The sequence below is a fragment of the Xiphophorus maculatus genome, chromosome 16 (assembly GCF_002775205.1).
Source record: "Xiphophorus maculatus strain JP 163 A chromosome 16, X_maculatus-5.0-male, whole genome shotgun sequence".
NCBI lineage: Eukaryota > Metazoa > Chordata > Actinopteri > Cyprinodontiformes > Poeciliidae > Xiphophorus > Xiphophorus maculatus.
This window is the reverse complement of record NC_036458.1, coordinates 22,935,952-22,955,859: the sequence shown is the minus strand read 5'-3', so window position 1 is coordinate 22,955,859 and position 19,908 is coordinate 22,935,952. Positions and strand designations below refer to the sequence as shown.

The following is a 19,908-nucleotide window of genomic DNA, read 5'->3' as shown; positions in this document are numbered from 1 at the left end:
TAGATGTGCGGGAAAACGGCCTAATCGTTACAGGAAATCTGTTTATCTGCCGTCGTCGGTGGCTACGCTAACTAGTGCTAGCATTTGTGGAAGGACTTGTTGTGGTGAAGCTGCTGACTTCTTATCTGTGGCCTTAAAAACAATTTAGTAGTGAGATAATATCTGAAAGTAAGTAATTGAAAAATTTTCAAAATTAAAAATATAAACGCCAATCAAACATTTTAAAAGTGAGGCATCCCTGACAGCGAAAACACATTTAATATGTTAAATAAATAGCTTTCCAGGAACTGAACAAATGATTTGGTTAATTCTACTTAACTTAAAACAAGAAAGTTTTGGTCTCATTTAACTTTGAACAGTGAGAAGAAAAATGTCCAATTTTTTTTTATTTTTTTTTTTTATTGTATTCACTGTAAATAATATCTGGTTCCAACTGTGTTATCACCGCAAGCGATCGGAGCCCTAGCTCTGGACATCCTCTGGAGTTGTTTACTTTGGTTTAGTTTAGTTTACTTTAGCCCTGGGAGGAGAGTGTGGACACTCTGTCATTCTGGTTTGTTTTCCTCCTTTGACCCTGAATCCAGGTCACACATTGTAATTAGAGCAGATCATGTTTGAGTCCAGGAGAATGTCGTCTGGAAAGCGCTAGCAGGATGGTTACAATACAGAAGGTATTCAGACCCTCTTTACACTTTTCACTCTTCATTTCATTTCAGCCATTTGCTAAAGTCAAAAAAAGTTCATATCATTTCTCATGGATGTACCCTCAGCATCCCGAAAGAACAGAAATGTAGAAATCTTTGCACATTTACTAAAAAAAAGGAAAAACTGAAATGTCACACGGTCACAAGTATTGACACTCTTTGCTGTGACGCTCATATTGCTTCCCATTTCTTTTGATCCTCACTGAGATGGTTCTACTTTAATTCATCTGATTGGACTTGATTATGAAACACACACATGTCTATACAAGACCTCACAGCTCACAAATGAGAGCAAATGAGAATCATTGGTGGAAGGAACTGCCCAAGGACTCAGAGACAGAACTGTGGCAAGGATTACAAAAGATCTGGACAAGGCTCCAAAAGAATTTCTGCAGAACTCCAGGTTCCTAGGAACACAGTGACCTCCATGGTCCTTACATGGAAGCAGTTTGTTACGAGCAGAACTCTTTCTAGACCCGGTCTTCCACTTAACTGAGCAATCGTGGGAGAAGAAGCCAAAGGTCACTGTGGCTGAGCTCCAGAGACGCAGCAGAGAGATGGGAGTGTTACGGAGTAAAGCTTCTTCTCAAACAAGACGGAGGCTCGTATTTCTTTTACTGAACCTTTCTGTTCAGTATTTATTGAAGAGAAAAAGAACGGCGTCGGCTGATAACGAGCAACAGCTTTTCGTTACCAAGGCAATCAAAGTCAACAAAGCAAGATAGTGACAAACAGTAACAGATCCTTAAGCATTCTTCAAAATAAAAGACTTCCTCTATTCAAATAAATCATGTCTTGCAATAAATATATTTCACTTCACTTCACCTTTGTAATTATATACAATCATGTTCAATACAATTAATAATAATCATCATGTAAATTATGCTTAACATATAATTGTAAATCAGTCACTTATCATGCAAATATACCGAACAACATAAGTGTAAAAAAAGTCACAACAGGGAGAAAGTTCCTCAACTATCACTGCAGCCGCCACCAGACGGGGCTTTATGGCAGAGAGGCCTGATGGAAGCGTCTCCTCAGTGCCAGACGGATGAAAACCTGCATAGTTGGATAAATAACACATGAAAAACTCCCAGACTGAGAGATAAAATTATCTGGTCTGATGAAACCAAGATTGAACTTGTCAGGATCGGTGTTTTTTTTTTTTGTTTGTTTTTTGTGGAAGCCTGCTGCTTCCCACTTCCTCCACCAGATGCCGCCTAGGAGCAGAGCCCCTGGAGAGGCGTGGGGTCGAACCCGGGGACACACCTGCGGCGCATTGTCTGACTGAGGCTGGGAGTATTTAAGAAGCGGCGAACTGACACTTCCTTGCCTGAGTGTTTGTTTACCTTGGTTTACCTGGATTCCTCCGGAGTTTTCCGAGAGGAGAGTTCTGTGGGTCGTTTGTCCCGGACTACGACCAGCCGTCAGTTCGCTCCTCCACTCAGCCTGACTTACCTGTCCGCCCTCCAACAGTTCGTTGCCTCTCCACGCCGCCCCTGGGTCCGTTGTTGCTCCAAAGGAGACATCCATCCGCTCCTAGTAAGCCTTTCCCTTCGTCAACATATATATTCATCCACCTTCCTGGATTCGTATATTCTAACAGCTTCTCGTCGTTGACAGTGGCTGAATTGTTGCCCCTTCCAGACTCCTGCTCCGTGTTTTCTCCCCAACCCTCTACCCTCTTGTCAATAAACTTCATTATTGTTTTGCACACACGTCTCCTGATTGTGTTCGTGCATGTGGGTTCGTAAACTGGAACCAAACATGACAGAACTTTTTGGCAATTATTCTATGCGGCATGTGTGGAGAGAACCAGGCACTGTTTTTCTGCAGGGACAGAATGACTGGTTGCAAGTACAGAAAGATCCTGGAAGAAAAGCTCTTCCAAAGTGCCCAGGATGTCAGATTGGACCGAAAGTTCTCCTTCCAATAAGATGGTGACCCGAAACACACAACTACAATAACAAAGGAGTGGCTTCAGAAGAACTCTGAGACCATCCTTGACTGGCCAATGTTTACCATCCAACCTGATGGAACTGGAGAGGATCTGAAGGAAGAGGCAGAGGATTCCCAAATCCAGGTGTGGAAAACTTGTTGCATCATTCCCAACAGGTACCAGCTCTAAAGGTGCTTCTACTCAACACTCAGCAAAGGGTCGGACTCCTTATGACCGTGTGATGTTTCAGTTTTTCTTTTTTAGTAAGTGTGCAAAAATTTCTACATTTCTGTTTCTCTATCCAGATGGGATGCTGAGTGTCCATTTTCTGTGAAATAATATAAACTCTTTTGATTTTCGCAAATGGCTGCAGAGGAAAAATGTAAAGGGGTCTGAATGCTTCCCGTACGCTCTGCAAATCTTGAACGGTGTAAAGCATGTTCAACTTTCACCTGGACTCACCACGGGCTGTCTTGCTTAAACACTCGTTCTGATGCGTCTTCATGGGAATCGTCTTGCTTAGATTACAGAAAGCCATCGAGGCGCTCCAGCCGCAGGCGGAGACGGGATGTCCTCCGATCAACTTTGGGTCTGGTTCACGGGCGAGCTGCGATAGTTACATAATAACGTCCTCAAGTCTGACAGTTGAATTGTTGAGGTGCTGTCGGATAACGTGGGAATCGCAACAACTGCAAAATACCTGAAACATTATGCGGCTCAACAGCAGATGCCCTCGAGCTTTATTCCCAATTCAATAGGCAAGAAAACATTCCAAGGGTTGTTTGGGAGCTTTAATTCTTGGTTCTGTGGAGTTATTATCCTCCGTCAAAAGATGTTTGTTTGGTGCGAGGTGTGGAGTACGCAATTTATCTGCCGAGGAATCTGTGATCGAGCTGAAGGTCTCTTGAGGAAAACGGTGGAATTCCTTCAGTCACACCTCCTGACTCTGGTTTGGTCTTTGTGAAACGCAGAAAGCCAGGATGAACCGATGGCGCCATGCCAAGCCTGGCTTTATCTCTCACTCTGGGTTTTGTGAAACAGTCCTCTGCTATGTTTCACCGTTGACATTTTTTTTATTTTTTTTGTCCAAAAGAGAAGCTCCTTTAATCTCAGCAAGACATGAACCATGAGGTATTCAGCGGGAGACGGGTTATTGATGGAGTGATGAGTGGAGCCACATGCTGCAGGTACAGGTTGTTAAGTAGACCGAGTGAACAAAGACACAGGAGTCGTCTGCAAAGACAGCAGAGGAGAAGAGATGTATAAATAGCAGCTGCTTTTCCACAGATAGAGTTGCTCAATTTGACCCTTCGGAAATAAATCTGCTTAATGGAAACACAGCAATTTTGAATAAACCTATTTTTTTTAATCAAAAGTTTGTCGCTGGTATGAGGTGTTTTTTTTTTTGTTTGTGTTTTTTTTTTGCCGTAATGAAATTGATTTATTTTGCAAAACTGCAGTGGAAACCCTTTCTCCACATCACAGGAGTCATGTGATCAACAAACTACGAACAAACCAGGAAGTAGTTGGAGGATTAAGGCGTGTGATTTTAATTGTCATTTAAAACAAACGGGCAATTTTGAAATTGTGTTTTTGCCTTTGTTTTTTTTTGTAAGGGAATGCTGACTAAACTTTGTGCACAGCTGTCATGGAGATGAAGCTTCAGCATGACAGAATGCTAGAACAAAAACCCATCAAAGGCAAAAACGATCCAAGACCCTGACATTTACGGTTGACTGGAAATTAAACTGTCAGCAAAATAAACGGTTTTCTATTTTACGACCCTCTATGACACTTGTAATCTTTCTACTGGTGCTCTGTGAGGCCTGCAAAGTCTTCATATCATGCAGCCTGTACAAAATAGCAACTTTAAGGGATTGACTCCAGTGAAATCTGAACTGAAACCGAATCAAACGTATTTTTGGTGGAACCATGAAAAGGATCTGGTCTAACCATTATCGCAAACGTCACATTTGCTTATGGTTTATAATCCTCTTGGATTTAAGTGCTCTTCTCTTTGATGGTTAAAAACACACACAATCACTAACAGTCACAGTATAGCACACACAATTACCCTCAGACACACACAGGGTAGGTAGCAAGATCATACAGCGGCACTGTAAGATCTGGCTACTGTATGATGCATTTAAATGCATCGTACATTAAATGTACGTTCACTGAAGCGTGCACTTCAGTGAACGATCACGACATTCCTGTGTGATCGTTCTGAAAACCTTTCTGTCAAGTGTGTGTCCGGCGTCTGGATGAAGCTTTGTTATCGCCGCTTTTGTTTTTCATCAACCTTTGGCGAAGCTCAGTGACAAACTGGCCGTCTCTATTTTAGCATCAAACGTGTACAAATATTTGTGGGTTTTATTAAAGATGTGAGGAAGGACTGTTGAGCACAGATGTTGTTTGTGACATTAAATACCAGAAAAGAACTTCTCATTTCACCCTAATACAACCGCATTACATGGTTCCACCTTGGGATTGGTTACTAAAGTTTTCTTCATTTGTGTCTTCTCTCATCACAGAGTAAACATGGATTGTCACGGTAACAGAATGGCGTCCTGCTGCCTTCTCTTGTTCTTTGTAAGTATTACTTGTTTAGTCGCACGACCCTGGCTGTCTTCAAAGATGACCTGTGATGTAGATGTGCCACGTCATCTCTGATGATGTCAGATTGTTTTACTTTCCTCCTTTTCCTTTAACTTCATCGGATGCATGTTGGTATTTTGAGTTGAGAAGTTAAATAAAGTTCTGAAACCAAGACTGCTCCAAGCTGGTAATCGTCCAGAAATGATGACAGCCTGCAACAAATATGTATGTTTTATTCTATCGCCATCATTTTTACTGATACGTAGTAAAACAAGCTAGAGCCAGTTTGGTAGAATGTGATGCTGTCGACTAAGTCAACCCAGTTGGCCGTTGGCTTATTCACAATTTGTGTTGGCAAATTATTGGACAGCTGTACCTAATAAAGTGGACGGGGGAATGTATGCTAAGAAGAGTGAACATAAAACGCAAAAATAACTGAAGAACAAAACGTAACTAAGCGATAAACTAGACCAGAATTCTTAATACGAATAGAAAAATTCAACTTTGAGGTCATTTTGATGGCCATCTTGAAAAATGGAAGCCATCTTTGATTGTCAAGTTGGGCGGGTTTGAAAAGGACCTCAATGTATCAACATGTCACATTTTGTGCTTCAGTTTAATACACATGCACATAAAAACAGCTACTCATTTTTTCACCATTGTTATAGAATGCAAGAAACAAAAATTTTATAGTCAAAATAATAACTTTGCTTTACATTTTTGTAGGTCTTTTTAAAACTCATCAGCCTGTCAGAGGAGGGGTGTTATGATTATTTCTCCAGAGATAAATGGGTATGTCAATCTCCGTTTATTTATTTATTTATTTTTTAGGCAAATGCTGTCATTTGTATAATGTACTGAAAATCCTTTCTATCTGTAATATGTATGTGAAACTCACAACAGACGAATGTTCATTTGTACTCAGAATGGATCAATAGCACTGAGTGATCACAAGCATTTTGGTCAATTTTAGGTTTTGTTTTAATTGTTTATCTCAGTTGTTTTGGCTTCCAGTTCATCAAATACAAAAAATTAATTCTCCATAAGTTAAAGTTGAATGTTTAGTCAGTCAAATGTATCAATCAAGTGTTTGCATCTTATTAAATTTCATCAACGTTTAACTTTCTTGTCAGACATGTGCAGGAGCCCCGCCCCTTTTATTCCTGATGTCCCGAGTGCCCTTTATGAATTATTATTATTATTTTATTTTAAGCTGTGTGTCAGGAGGCCTGCTTGTGCCCCTCAACAATAATATTTAGCCAAATCTAATAATTTAGCAAAAATAAATGAGTCTGGCTAAAAACATAGATCTGATGTTGAAGAAAACTGTCTCTATTTTTTGTAATTGTCCTTGTAATAACAGGAAAACCCTCCTCGGCCCTAAACACAGAAATGCTTCGGCTGCAGAGAAAACATCAGACTTTAACTTTATCAGGCTGTTCCAGTGCTGGAGTAAATGCAGCCTGAGTCGGTTCCACTGCCGTGGGTCAGAACCAGATATCCTGATATAAAGAAACGGTGCCACATGCTCACAGTTGGCGCTCTGCTTCTCCTTAACGTTAGTACCAGGCGGTTTGCACCACTGGCGGGATCTGGGCTGGAGGTTCACGGCTGTGGATAGAAGTTGCTGCAGAACCTCAACTGTTGAAGAAAGATTCAGCTCATAGCATCTGGAGTTCATAAAATATCACAAAATAATGTGATATCCACAAAATATCACATAAACATCAGAGAAAATATTGTAGCAGTAATTAGAACCGCAGCAAAAAGCCAAACATGCCACAATGAAATGAATCAAAATGTCCCCAAAGCATCAGGGGGACTGATAGGGGCCACCAGGGGATTCCAGGTAGATTCCAGGTAGATTCCAGGTAGATTCCAGAGATGAGCATCGCAGCGGCTGTTCATGCAGGGCCGGCCCAAGGTAATATGGGGCCTTAGACAGATTTTTTTATTAGGGCTTAATTAGTAAAATGGCAGCAAATTTGCTTATTTCATAACTTTATAACCTTTGACCTTCTCTCCTCTGGTCTGTTTAACAGCTACAGTCTCAGATCAGCTCAGATCTCCAGGACTGTCAGCAGCAGAAACAGAAACTTTATACCTGATGGGGAAAATATAGACTAGATTTGCTTTGCATTTCCCCGCATGATGGCAGTGATATAGTAGGATCCAATTAAATTCTTGACTAATATGGGTTGTTGTTATGTTGTTGTATGGAGTTTTAACATCTTGTTCAATGTGCCCTTTTTTAACTTTGAGCCCCCTCCCCTCCAAAGGTCTCTGCACGGCCCTGTTTCTTCTAACCTCTTAGTGGAAAAATAGTAATACTGATAAAAACAAAGATTTTTTAAAATATAATAGTCCATTGCTCACAGCTTTGGTTATAATGATCTGCATATGATGCAATTGAAAGGATTAATTGTAAATATTGTCTCTCTATCTTGTTTTGTGCTTATTTTAGAACGGCGCAGACGTGACTGATCTGATCCCCGTAATAAATACCACCAGCCTCCAGGTAACGTAATGATGCAATAATTACCTTTGAGAATCTGAGTCATTCTGTACGTTTCAATGAGTTGCACATTTACCTACATTTGAAAGAGTGTGCATTTATCTGTTCATTTTTGCAGGGAACCCTAAAATGCACATTATGGAAAAACAAAGAGCGAAAATTATTTCAGAAGATAAGAGATGAATGCTATGAGAAAGAAGTGAGTGCATTTCTTAGACATCTCAGAATTTCAATGGCAGTGTCTTTTTCTTGTCTTGTTTTTTCCACCTGTTGATGTTTTTGATCATGTTTTTCTTTGTTTATAGGACCTGGAGGAAACGTGCAATAAGGCAACATACCACACAATGTATATGTTCCACTTCAGGTGTTTGTTTGCCAAACTAGAAAACGTAAATTGCACTGGACACACAAGTAAGAAACAATGACGCCTAACAATTCTGCCTTATCATTTGAGCCACACAGTGAGATCAACTCAGAGAGAGCTCAGGTTGTGGCGTTAACACAGCAAATGTGTTCATGTGAACCGATCCAGTCCACAACCATTAAGCCCAGAATTATTCATACCTCTGTTCTTTTCAGTTTACATCTATTTCTCCAGAATAGAAGTGAAATTCATGGTTTAGAATAGTGAAGCCAAAGTTTCCTTGCAGATCTCCAAGAGAATCTGTGAATGGGGGAGAGAAGAAGTAGACCTTCCAATAAATATTATTATTTATTGAGAACAAATGATTTGATTGGATGCTTTTATTGGACTGTTTGTGGAGATGCAGAGATCAGCAGCTCTGATAGGAAAACCAGTTATTGTGTTATATAGGGGAAATAGTAGTTAAGTGGGAAAAGGTGCACCGATCAGGCTGGATCAGAACGGATTTTAGATAAAGAACTGAAGATGGATGGAAGTAAATACAGAGAAATTCTGAAAGAAAACCTTTGAAAGTGTCAGGATCCCAGGTTGTTGAGTTGTTTTCGTAGTTTGATTTGATTCTAGCTTCATTATTATTTTGTGTTTTTATCTTGGTTAGATCTGCCTTGTTCCTGTTTCCCTTTAGTTCAGTTCTTTCTAGTTATGTTTATTTCTCATTATAGTTATTCTTTGCTACTCTAGTTTTATGATGTTTCTTCAGTGTTAGATCTATTTCCTGTTCCTCTGTGTACTCTCCCTCGCCCCCTGTGCCATCCTCTCAGTGCCTCTCAGTCAGCCTTCTGCTCTCCACTCACACCTGTAATCATGTAGCTAATCATCCTAGATCTTTTGTTCAGCATTCAAGCACTTCATTCTCAGTCGCTTCTCGCCTGCTCCTTTTGTCTACTTCCATCACTTCCTGGTTCCACCTCATGTTCTTCGTGTGTTCTCTTGCCTTAATGTTCTTTGGATTCATTATTTGCTTTTTTCTTTTGCTCCTGTGTTTTTTGTTTGTATTTTTCTTGTAAGTTTCTCTACCTCACCTTTATTTTTCTTTGAATCACGATTCAATCAATATTCAGTTTCCTCCTCCGTCTCTGCGTTTGGGTCCTACGTTTAGAACCGCATTATAGCATTTCCTTTGTGGTTTTTATTAATTTATTTCATAGGAAGAACCTTGTGCCAGTTTGACACATAAAACTCCAATAAAACACACTGATGTTTGTGGTTGTAACACAATATGGGAAGGTTTGGTCTTGTGGCAGTTTGGGAGCCTTTGTCTTTTACTATTTCACTGTCATGAGAAAACTGCTGACAGTCGGCCTTTACTTTTTTTTTTAACACAACAATGTGTTAAATTTGACTTTGTATGCAAGTGAGGTACATGCAGAGTGTAGTCTGTTGGTCATAGTGCATTACAGCAATTATTTAAAGACAATCATTGCTTTCATTGTAAATAAATGATTTTTAATTGTAATATCAATCATTAATATTCATATTTCTCATTTTCAGCCTTTGGAGATTGTCAGAACTTCAGTGAGTATTTCATTTTGGCATTAGTGCACCACAGTGCACACTTAAGCTTTTATTGTTTTTCCTAATGTGGAATGTAGTGTCTTCTGTTCTTTGACAATTGCACATATATTTTTATTGTGCAGCTTTTCTAAATAAACTAACCATGCTGTATGTTTCAGGTTCTGTGGTCGAAACTATGGAATGGCTGTGGAGAATTTCAGGTATTAAGTTTTAGCATCTTGATTTAGTTCAGTGTTTTACCTTCTATGTTTGGATTTTAATATTACTGCATGTTTTGGGAACTACAAGTGGGAATGAGCTTTTAGGCTCTAACCTGGTGCAGTAAATAAATTCATTCATTCATTCAAGCACAACAAAATCTAAATTGTAATTGCAATTTTAGAAAGTCAGCAATGACGCTTTTTTATTCATGACTACTTTACAAACTCTATCTCGCTGATTTTAAAAATTGAATTTATTTAATCGTGGCTCATTTCATGCAAAAAAAACAAAACTACGGGGCGTGCTGTGGTGGCGCAGGGGGTTAGCATGCCCCACGTTTGGATGCCTCAGTCCTTGATACGGACATTGCGGGTTCGACTCCCGGTCCTGGCGACCTTTGCCGCATGTCCTTCCACCCTCTTTCCTGTCTAAATACTGTCGCAAAAAAAAAAAAAGAGCCACTAGTGCCGCAAAAACTCTTCGGAAAAAACCCCATTTTACTCATTTTTTATTCCATTAACTAATTTGTTCACTATTTCTCCACTGACTGCTTCATTTTTCCTCATTTGTTGATATTTTTTCCTGGTTTTTTTTTAAGCATTAAATTTGTTCACAGGCCTTCAATAGTCACTGAAACACCGATCAGGCATAACAGTATCATCATTGTTGGTAATTAGGAATTACTCTGCGTCTCTCCTGACAAAATGCTATGCCAGGGAAATCTCTATTTAAAAATTGACATAAAAGTCAGTTTGATAACTCTATCAGAGCCCCTAAAAGGTTTTTAAAAATAATTTTGAACTTGTTCACCAAAGGAAATGTGAACATTGTGAAAATCCAGCTTTTGTTTTGAGTCTCTGAAAACTCTCCTAGCTAGATCCCACAATAACAACATAAACAATAGCTTCTTTTTCTTTTTCAGCAAATGTTTATAGAAATAAAAATAAAGTAGGAAGTCGAGTATTGGCATTCTTTCCTTGAGGCTCAAAAACTCAGTTGTTCCCTGTTTCCACTGAGTTGAGATTTTTCCACTGCTTATTCGGAGTCCAGCTTGAAAAAACCCACGGCTGGGACAAACTGCTAAGCCAAAGGACTGCAGAGGCAGCGTTGAGTCAAGGCATAACTCAGACACAAGATATTGATTTCTGCTGCTTTCCTTCTTTGGTAAATGGAGGCAATTTGGAACCACCAGGAAATTTCCTGGATCTGAATGATCGTAGGAGGAGGGTCTTTCCCAGAGAGGTATCCAAAAACCACATGCTCACTTACGTAATGGTAACCAGCTCTGCAGCAATCCGTTAACTGGATATGGTTGCCAGATGGAAGACAGTAAAAGGGACATGGCAGGCACCACTGCTAACTGTCTGTTGAAATGAGCTCTGACTCTGGGTCTCCAATTTCTGGTCACTATTTTATATCCTTTGACGTAACACCTGGCTTGTTATCTGATTTAGGTTTTTGTCCCTTTCGTCCCAGACTTTAAAGGGAATCAAATAGTTCCATGAAACTAAACATGGCTGATGTGAATGCACTGTGAAATTATGATGCCTTTAAGCTATTTGCCCAAGTCCAGGTGATGATTTCAAAACCTTGTTAGCTTCTGAAAGGTCAACTGGTTGTGATGCATTGTGTGGCTGAAGCAGAACCAAAGTGCAGACGGACCTAAACAAACTGACAGGAGGACACAAGGAGAGCAGGATCAGACTCGATGTAAGAGAAGGAATCAGCAATGAACTACAGAAACCAGAGAGTTTAGTCACCAAGGAATCAGGTGACAATCGAATGTTGAACAGCTGTGGAGAAGTGCAAGTTGGCAGACTGGGGGAAGGACACTAATTACACACAGAACACAGAGGGAGCTGAAGACTAACAATCATATCAGAGAATAACTAATATGGAAAGGCGGGAAGGGTCTTGGCAGGAGGGCCTGAAACCAAAAATACCCCAGAAAAAAACTGAGTTTAGGCAGGAAACTCAGAGGTCATTCCTAGAACCATGCCTCAGATCAAGCTGGATAGAGCAAAGGAGACTAAGACTCCGATGCTGAAATTCCAAGGATTTTCAGTGGATGAAGTGTGGGAGGCGACCAGTACACTAGTGGTGGAGAGGTCCAGAAGACCAGTGGCAGTGTAGGAGCGCTGGAGGCTGGCACAAGACTGCAGGAGCTAACGGAAAGCCTCATCTGGAGAACAACCAGGAGGCTGGGATAACTCACAGAGAGTCTTGTCTGTAGATTAACTGGAGAAAAAGGATTTAGAAAGCCACAGAGGATCTCTGGAGTCCTGTTCACTGAACTCCAGAGACGTCCTGTGGACTGTGGTCACTGAACCCACAGAGAATCCCAGGAGGTCACTCTTTTGCCAGCCACCTTTACATTTGGAGGACAAAGGAAGAAGCTTTCGAACCCAAACACCAAACTGTGATGTTTGGGATTGACAGGGTCATGATGTGAGGTTGTCTGGGTTAGTTTCATCATCATCATAATCATTATCATCATCATCAGTAAAAACAGTGTAGTACCAGGCTGTCAGTGTGTGAAAACCTACTGTTAAAAGTTTGTTACAGCTATGATGTTTGTTAAAGCTAATCCTGACTTTTATGTGGTTCAGTGTACCTTTACTTTTTAGACAAATTTTGTATTTGAATCTTTATCATTTACTCTCCGCTCATATCTTAGAACTTACTGAAATGTTTGTAATTTTAGATGGAACATCTGCAGGAGCCACATCAACATCTCCACCAACCATGTCCACATTAACTCCGATCACTACATCGACAATATCTACCCCGAACATATCAACGTCACCTAACAAAGCTTCATTGACAACAAATTCAACAACGACGTCAACGTCACCTAAGACAATTACATCGACAGCATCTCCCACAACTATGTCCATGTCACTTGGCACAACTACATCGACAGCATCTCCAACTACGTCAACGTCAGGTAGGACTACTACGTTGACAACATCTTCAACAACCATGCACGCATTAACTCCGATCACTACATCAGCAATATCTACCCCGACTATGTCAATGTCACTTGGCACAACTACATCGACAGCATCTCCAACAACTACGTCAACGTCAGCTAGGACAACTACGTTAACATCTTCATCAACCATGTCCGCATTAACTCCGACCACTACATCAGCAATATCTACCCCGACTATATCAATGTCACCTAACACAACTTCATTGATAACAAATTCAACAACCACGTCAACGTCACCTAAGACAATTACATCGACAGCATCTCCAACAACTACGTCAACGTCAGGTAGGACTACTACGTTGACAACATCTTCAACAACCTTGCACGCATTAACTCCGACCACTACATCAGCAATATCTACCCCGACTATATCAATGTCACCTAACAAAGCTTCATTGACAACAAATTCAACAACCACGTCAACATCACCTAAGACAATTACATCGACAGCATCTCCAACAACTACGTCAACGTCAGTTAGGACAACTACGTTAACATCTTCACCAACCATGTCCGCATTAACTCCGACCACTACATCGACAATTTCTACCCCGACTATATCAACATCACGTAACACATCTTCATTGACAACATCTTCAACAACCACGTTAACGCCACCTAGGACAACTACATCCAGCCCAACTTCGTCAGTGTCACATAGGACAACTATGTCGACAAGAACTACGTTAAAGTCACGTAGGACATCTACGTCAACAAGATCTCCGACAACTACGTCAAGATCATCTTTAACAACACAGTCAACAGTTAAAGGACAAACACAATTGTCAAATACAGCAACACTGCAGTCACCAATGGACGTTAAGCCTGGTTTGGCATGCCATTCCAGAAGTGGTAAGATTATCCACTTTATTTAGTCATTTCATTGCTGGAAAAGATTCTTTGATGATTTTTAATAACTGCAGCTCTGCATGCAAACTCTGCCTTTACCTTGTGACCAGCACCGGCAGTCCAACTGGTTTATGGCTATGCAGCCACGTACACTACAGACACTGCATATTCTGACACCTTTCTATCTGGACCAGAATTAACTCCTTCAGCAATTATGGCAGCAAAACGTATGTGTCAATGTGACCCCAGCCTGTCACCAACTCACCACTGTTCTTTCCTTGGAACAGTTTCGATAGATAGTGACCTCTTCATGGCAGGATCCCCTCAGGAGAGCGGAGGTTTTGGAGATGTTCCCACCCCCTGTCACCTTGCTCACGCTTTCCCTGCTGCTAGCACGTCAACTTTGAGGAAAAAAAATGTTCACCCTTTGCCTAAAAGAATGTGTCCCACCCAATGTGAAGTACCGAGACCTGATGAGTGTTATTCGCCTTATTTACAAGTGGTCATAATGTTATGCCTAATCACCCATTTCATCAAATTTTATTTTCTGATAGTTATCTGTAAATCTACTCAAAACAATCATCAGATTTGTCACAAAAAAAAACTATACTCGTACAGCTACAAGAACAACAACAGGTTTCTTCTTTTTTATGTAAATGTTTGTCTCTTTTATGTTTCTAGTACATTTGACAAGTATTATTACAACTAAGGAGTACAATATTACTCCATGGATTAACTTCCCCAGAACACCTAAACTGAAAATATTAAATTTAGACTCTCAACATCAAACTAATATTTTCATTTATTTATTTAAGGTGTTATTAAACACTTTATCTTCTGTCATGCATCAAAGTATGATGTGATTTTGCCCATATTTACAAGACTTTGACTTTACAGAACGATAACTTAATGTAAATTGTAAATGACAACAAAGTACACTGTGCATCCAGAAAGTATTCAGAGAACTCCACTTTTTCCACATGTTGTTATGTGGAAATGTTATTCCAGAGGAAAGTTTTTGATTGTTCTGACATACAGACGAGTGTCTGCCTTTTCAGGTTAAGTCCAGTCAATTGCAGTTACCACAGTTGGACTCCATTTCAGTTTAGAAACAACTCAAGGTGGAAACAGCTCAATTTTAGCTAGTAGAGGCTTAAGCAAGAAATCACATTAGCAGTTTCTATTTTTTAATACATTTGCAAAACACTCACAAAATATCCCACATTGGGACTCTGTGGTGGCGCAGGGGTTGAGCACAACCCACATGGGGAGGCCTTGGTCCTCAGCTTGGCCGACATGACCTTTGCCTTCCTTTTCTCTCGTTGCCTACTTTCCTGTCCCGGCACTTTTAGGTGGAGGCCACTAGAGCCATATATATATATATATATATATATATGTGCAATCATAATGTGGTATTTGTGTGGCACTTAACCCCACTTAACATATCTACACAAAAATGAATTGATATTCTACTGAGGTCATTAAAGAAAAAAAAATTGTTGTTGATCACTTGACTAGAGCGATGCAAAAAAAAAAGAAATAAAAAAGTGCAATTTTACAGTGATTTCGATAGATGTATTCCTAGCGCAAAAAAAAAAAACGTTTTATTGAAAAAATTGTCGTGTCCCCAATCAGCAAATGTATTTTTGTCATTGTCATTTTGTCGTTTGTGCAATTTTATAACAATTGTGCAAAAATACTTTGCCATATTATTCAGCTGAGGTTCTTCCATTAAATAAGAAATTGCCATACACTTCTGCCATACAAACATCATTAAATTAATAGTTCTCACTTAAAGCTGAAGTTCTTAAAATGTGTTCAGTTTTGTATATTACTTTGTTACCATAATTACCATAATTGCTTTTTAAGTCGACACTTGCCAACCCTCTCTGTGTGCACACAGCAGATGAATATATGGTTTTCCAATAGTGGAAAATCTATGTCCATATTCACGCCGCATGAGTTCCACCTTGCACATTTGTTCTGAACCGTACCCTAATTTTACTGAAAATGCCAAATAGGAGAGATGATTATGCACTTTTTCATTTCTTATTTTTCCACTTTATTACATGTTATGCATAAATAGTTTAATAATGTCACTAATAAGCTTGCTTAAAATTCTAACATTATTGTTTTCTGTTTTTGTCATTTCCAGCGTCTGACGTGGGTCCGAGAAAAGGTCAGCTCTCAATGTTTTTGCAAAGAAAATAAAAAATAAAAGCACGAATTTAAACATCAGTAGAACTGCTGTGGATTTTTTTTCTTTCCTTTCTAGTAACTTTCATTTAAAAAAACAAAACAAACAACATATTGTATGTTTTCTGTCCGGGGAAAGTCGAATAGCTGTTTATGTTCTGTGAATTTATATGTAGTTAGTGGTTACGCCTTGCACAATTGTTGTGAAAATTAAGCCAGTTTTAGTTCAAAAGTCTAATAGAACAGAATATTTTCTCACTGCTAATTCTTCCTTTCTAATAGCTTGTGAAAAAAGTATTTTTGGGAAGAAAATAAAAACAAGAAAAACACTAAATTAAGCAACGTCAATAAAACTGCGAGGGAGCCTTTTTTTTTCTTACAATTTGCTGAATTTTATTTCGAAACATGTTGCATGATTTGTTTCCAGGGAAAGTCAAATATTCTATGAACTCTTTCGTAGCCTGGATGTGCTCATCATGCAAAATCTGTCTCCACAGACTCGTCAACAGAAACACCAGCACCACTCAGAGGTAAGTGTTTTAGTCGCTGTTGCGTCTGCACGTACAGAACGGAGTCGATTTGCGTGACAACCCCTCTCCGATCTTTTCATGAAACCAGGGCATAGCACCTCCATCCTGGTGTTGTTGATTCTGTCCATCACCGCTAACATCATGCAGTGGCTCAACTCTTTCCTGCAGAAGCGGAGACTCAAGAAGAAGCAGAAGCAGATGGTGAGCCTGAGCGCTGATCACTAACAAAAATCACACATTCATGCAGGAGTTCCCAAACGCTTCAGCCTGAGACCCAAAAATGAACAGTGAGACAGGTCGCCCCCTGCTGGCAGCCTAGCAATCCCTAAAAATACTTAGAATTATTTCCGTATTTTCATTTAAATATCAATTTATAGTCAAATGATTAGATATTTCTTTTTTTTAAGGGTTAAAAGACATATTACTGTACAGAATTTAAAGAGACATTTAATTGTACATTTATTTATTTCATAGTTTATTTGGTTTTAGCTCTGCATACACCTCAGGGGTCATGTCATAAAGCCCCGCCCCTTTGTGTGGGAGTCCCGCCCTAACTTTGGGAGCCTCTGCATTTATACAGCATGGTTGGTTTTGTTTTTTTATGATTACCCTATTTAATTTGTTTTATTCGTTCTGCTGTTTTTACCCTATTGATAAAGGTTTTCTCCACAAACTCCAACTGAAGCCCCATTTCGATCCTTCAGGACAAGAAGAAGGAATCGCTCGGCTCGGTTAAAACCTGCTTGCAGGCCCACAGAGTCGGCAAACAAAATGCCAAAATAATATCAAAAAGGTTCAAATGCAATAAAAATGAGTGTACCTCATCCCTCGAGTCTAGAAGAAGACTCGATTTTGAGTCAATAGGGCACATGGCTTGGAAGCTATTGAAAAATATATATATACTTTTTAATATTACAACTATTAAAAATATTGAGTATGACTTCAAAATTCACTAGAGAACAGTGCGTCTCGTGTAACAGCATGAATTTTGTTTCAGTTGGTCACAAGCCAAGAAATCTATTTTTACATTCGTTTCTTAGGAGTGCTTGGTTCGGAAATTTGTTGACAGTCCCTAAGTGAACCTCCGAGCGCTTGAGGAGGGAGCGGTAGAGAACGGCGGGCCGAAATGAGCGTTCATAAATCGGATCAACCTCGAGCTCGGCGCCGCTCAAGTTGGATATTGGAATATCCAACTTGAAAACAACTTCGCTGCGGTAGTTTTAACGCCACAAACCTGCACTGACGAAGTAGCCCACTTTGGTTTGTTTTGGAGCAAGATGGGCGGGGGAACTCTGGATGACCTAAAAAATATTTTTTAATATCTCAGAAACCAAATCTGCACAAATGAAAATTTAACGGCACAAACGGAGCACTAATCGCTCAGACTGCCTGCTGGATTTTTTGACATGTGTGAGGTGTCAGCTTCACTCAGCTGGCGGAGCTACCTGCTTGGCCAGTCATTTGGCATGTAAGGCAATACATACTAGAGCTAAGGAAACTGATTCCTATTCCAACCTCTAACACTGCTGCTTTATGTAGCAGACTGAGCTTGTTTATGTGCAGAGCCACATTAACATGCTGAGCTTGCAGAGCCACAAGGAGTTTCTTTCAAGGAGGGAACCATCTAAGGCCATATTTGAAACCAAAATAATCCAATAAAAGATTGTATAGGATGGAGAGCTGAGACTTCATGAGGCTGGCTGCTGCGGCTCCTACCGGTTATTTGTTTTTCTTTCAAACTGCACATTTTTTTGGCGTGCGAAATTATATAAATGAGAGGAATACATTTCCAAAACCTTAAACTAACAAACAGGCATGTCTAAACAAGGTTGGAGTTTAGCGCGTTGTCGTATCTGTGATTATGTTTAATATACAAAAACAATGTTATTAAAACAAATTTCAATTAAAATGACTCAAAACATAGTTTTACAAAGACTTTTTCTCCTTTGGACTGTTTGGTGTTACATATCTGCAGTGGCTTATCTCATTGGAACTTTTACGCGTTTCATCAACAAACCTCGCTGCATCTTATTGAAGTTTTTACATGTCAGACTATAGAAAAAGTGCATAAGCCTGTCGCTTTTTAACACACTGACACTTCCTGTCTTTCCTCTTCTCTTCTCGTGCAGCCCGCCGAATACATCTCCCTGAACCCAGACGCAGCGGCAGCCGAAAACAGCCCAGAGAAAAGCTTAAGTTACTCGAACGAAACTGTGAATTGAGGACCAAACTCAAGACCTCGTTTCGTCAAACTCTTCACGGGCAACTCTTTCCCTGCATGAACTGTTTCTAACAGAATGAATATATGAGCTTCTAAATCATTTTGTCCACCAAAAACAAACAAGCAAAAAGAAAATCCAAGACATGAGAGAAGACGTTGCAGGAAGCTGCGTTGGTCACGGAGTCATCAGTCGGAGGCTGACCTCCCGCAGCACAGGTCACATCACTCCATTCGACTGAATGCTGCTCCTCTGGAGCCGGCCTGAGGCATGTGTGTGTTTGTGTTCCACCCATGATTCTCTGTTATGTGACCTGAAATGGTTACAGGGAGAAGAACCAATAACTGAAAGTAATGTTTGAGTGGAAACCTCAGGTGCATTGCACAGCGTTGCATTCACCGTGCAGTGAATGGTGAAAGTATTCAGACCTGTTGGAACGTTTTCCCGGCGTTGTTGTTGTGTGACTGCCACAAACCGTGAACTATTTTATCTAACGGGAATTTATCTTTCACACCAGCACAGAGAAGAATTCACTTGTTTTACACGGAAAGCCGTTAAGACTGATCAGTGCTGAGAAATATTCTCGACTGGAAAGTAAACCTTCGTTGTCGTCTCAAGTCTTTTACAACCTCCCAAAAGTTGTCAGGACTGATTGCATGTAATGAGCTCCAGCCTCTAGGCCTGTCACGATAACAAATGTTGCTGAGCGATTCATTGTTTCAAAAATTATTGCGATAAACGATAATATTGTTTGAAGACCTTTTTACACTGATTTAATGGAAATGATGTAATAATGCATGTGATTTCCTGCCAAAGATAGATACACTTTATTTTCAAAAGAATATTTAACACTGGAGCTGATAAACAAAATAAACAAAACAACCAAAAACAAAAATAAAATGGATTCTCAGTCTCCATTAACAAAACATGTACTAGAATAAGACTAAACAACATAAAGCCAAAGTGGAAATAAATACTGCATTCAACCAAAAGAGTGCAGATTATTAAGTCTGTATACTATGTTGCCCTTCAGTAATAATTAAATTTAAATAGAGAAGATGGGAACATCGACTACCTGATGCAATAATTCACACTACATGATTTTTTGCCCAGATTTTCCCCTTACAACAATCTTAAAACGTTGGTCTTTCTAAGATTGTTAGACTGTAAGATTGTCATGCTACAGCATGATTTTGTAACCGATCATTGTGTAGTGTGTG

General features: G+C 39.8%; 1 protein-coding gene across 5 annotated transcripts in view; it reads left to right on the top strand.

Annotated features, from left to right (window-relative positions):
• LOC102225538 (uncharacterized protein DDB_G0271670-like) overlaps nt 1–19,481 on the top strand; it is a 32,174-nt gene extending 12,693 nt beyond the window's left edge. For 2 of the 5 annotated variants that reach the window (XM_023349315.1, XM_023349314.1), the window contains exons 2-13: nt 5,181–5,238; nt 5,971–6,036; nt 7,709–7,762; nt 7,878–7,958; nt 8,065–8,170; nt 9,675–9,698; nt 9,857–9,898; nt 12,604–13,746; nt 15,899–15,922; nt 16,437–16,469; nt 16,558–16,670; nt 18,599–19,481. In XM_023349315.1, coding sequence (XP_023205083.1) covers nt 5,188–5,238; nt 5,971–6,036; nt 7,709–7,762; nt 7,878–7,958; nt 8,065–8,170; nt 9,675–9,698; nt 9,857–9,898; nt 12,604–13,746; nt 15,899–15,922; nt 16,437–16,469; nt 16,558–16,670; nt 18,599–18,691 — 1,830 coding nt within the window. In that variant the 5' untranslated portion in view covers nt 5,181–5,187 and the 3' untranslated portion in view covers nt 18,692–19,481. The remainder of the gene's footprint in view (nt 1–5,180; nt 5,239–5,970; nt 6,037–7,708; nt 7,763–7,877; nt 7,959–8,064; nt 8,171–9,674; nt 9,699–9,856; nt 9,899–12,603; nt 13,747–15,898; nt 15,923–16,436; nt 16,470–16,557; nt 16,671–18,598) is intronic. The other 3 variants (XM_023349316.1, XM_023349317.1, XM_023349318.1) reach the window with 3 other exon arrangements.
• The last annotated feature ends 427 nt before the right edge of the window (nt 19,482–19,908 follow it).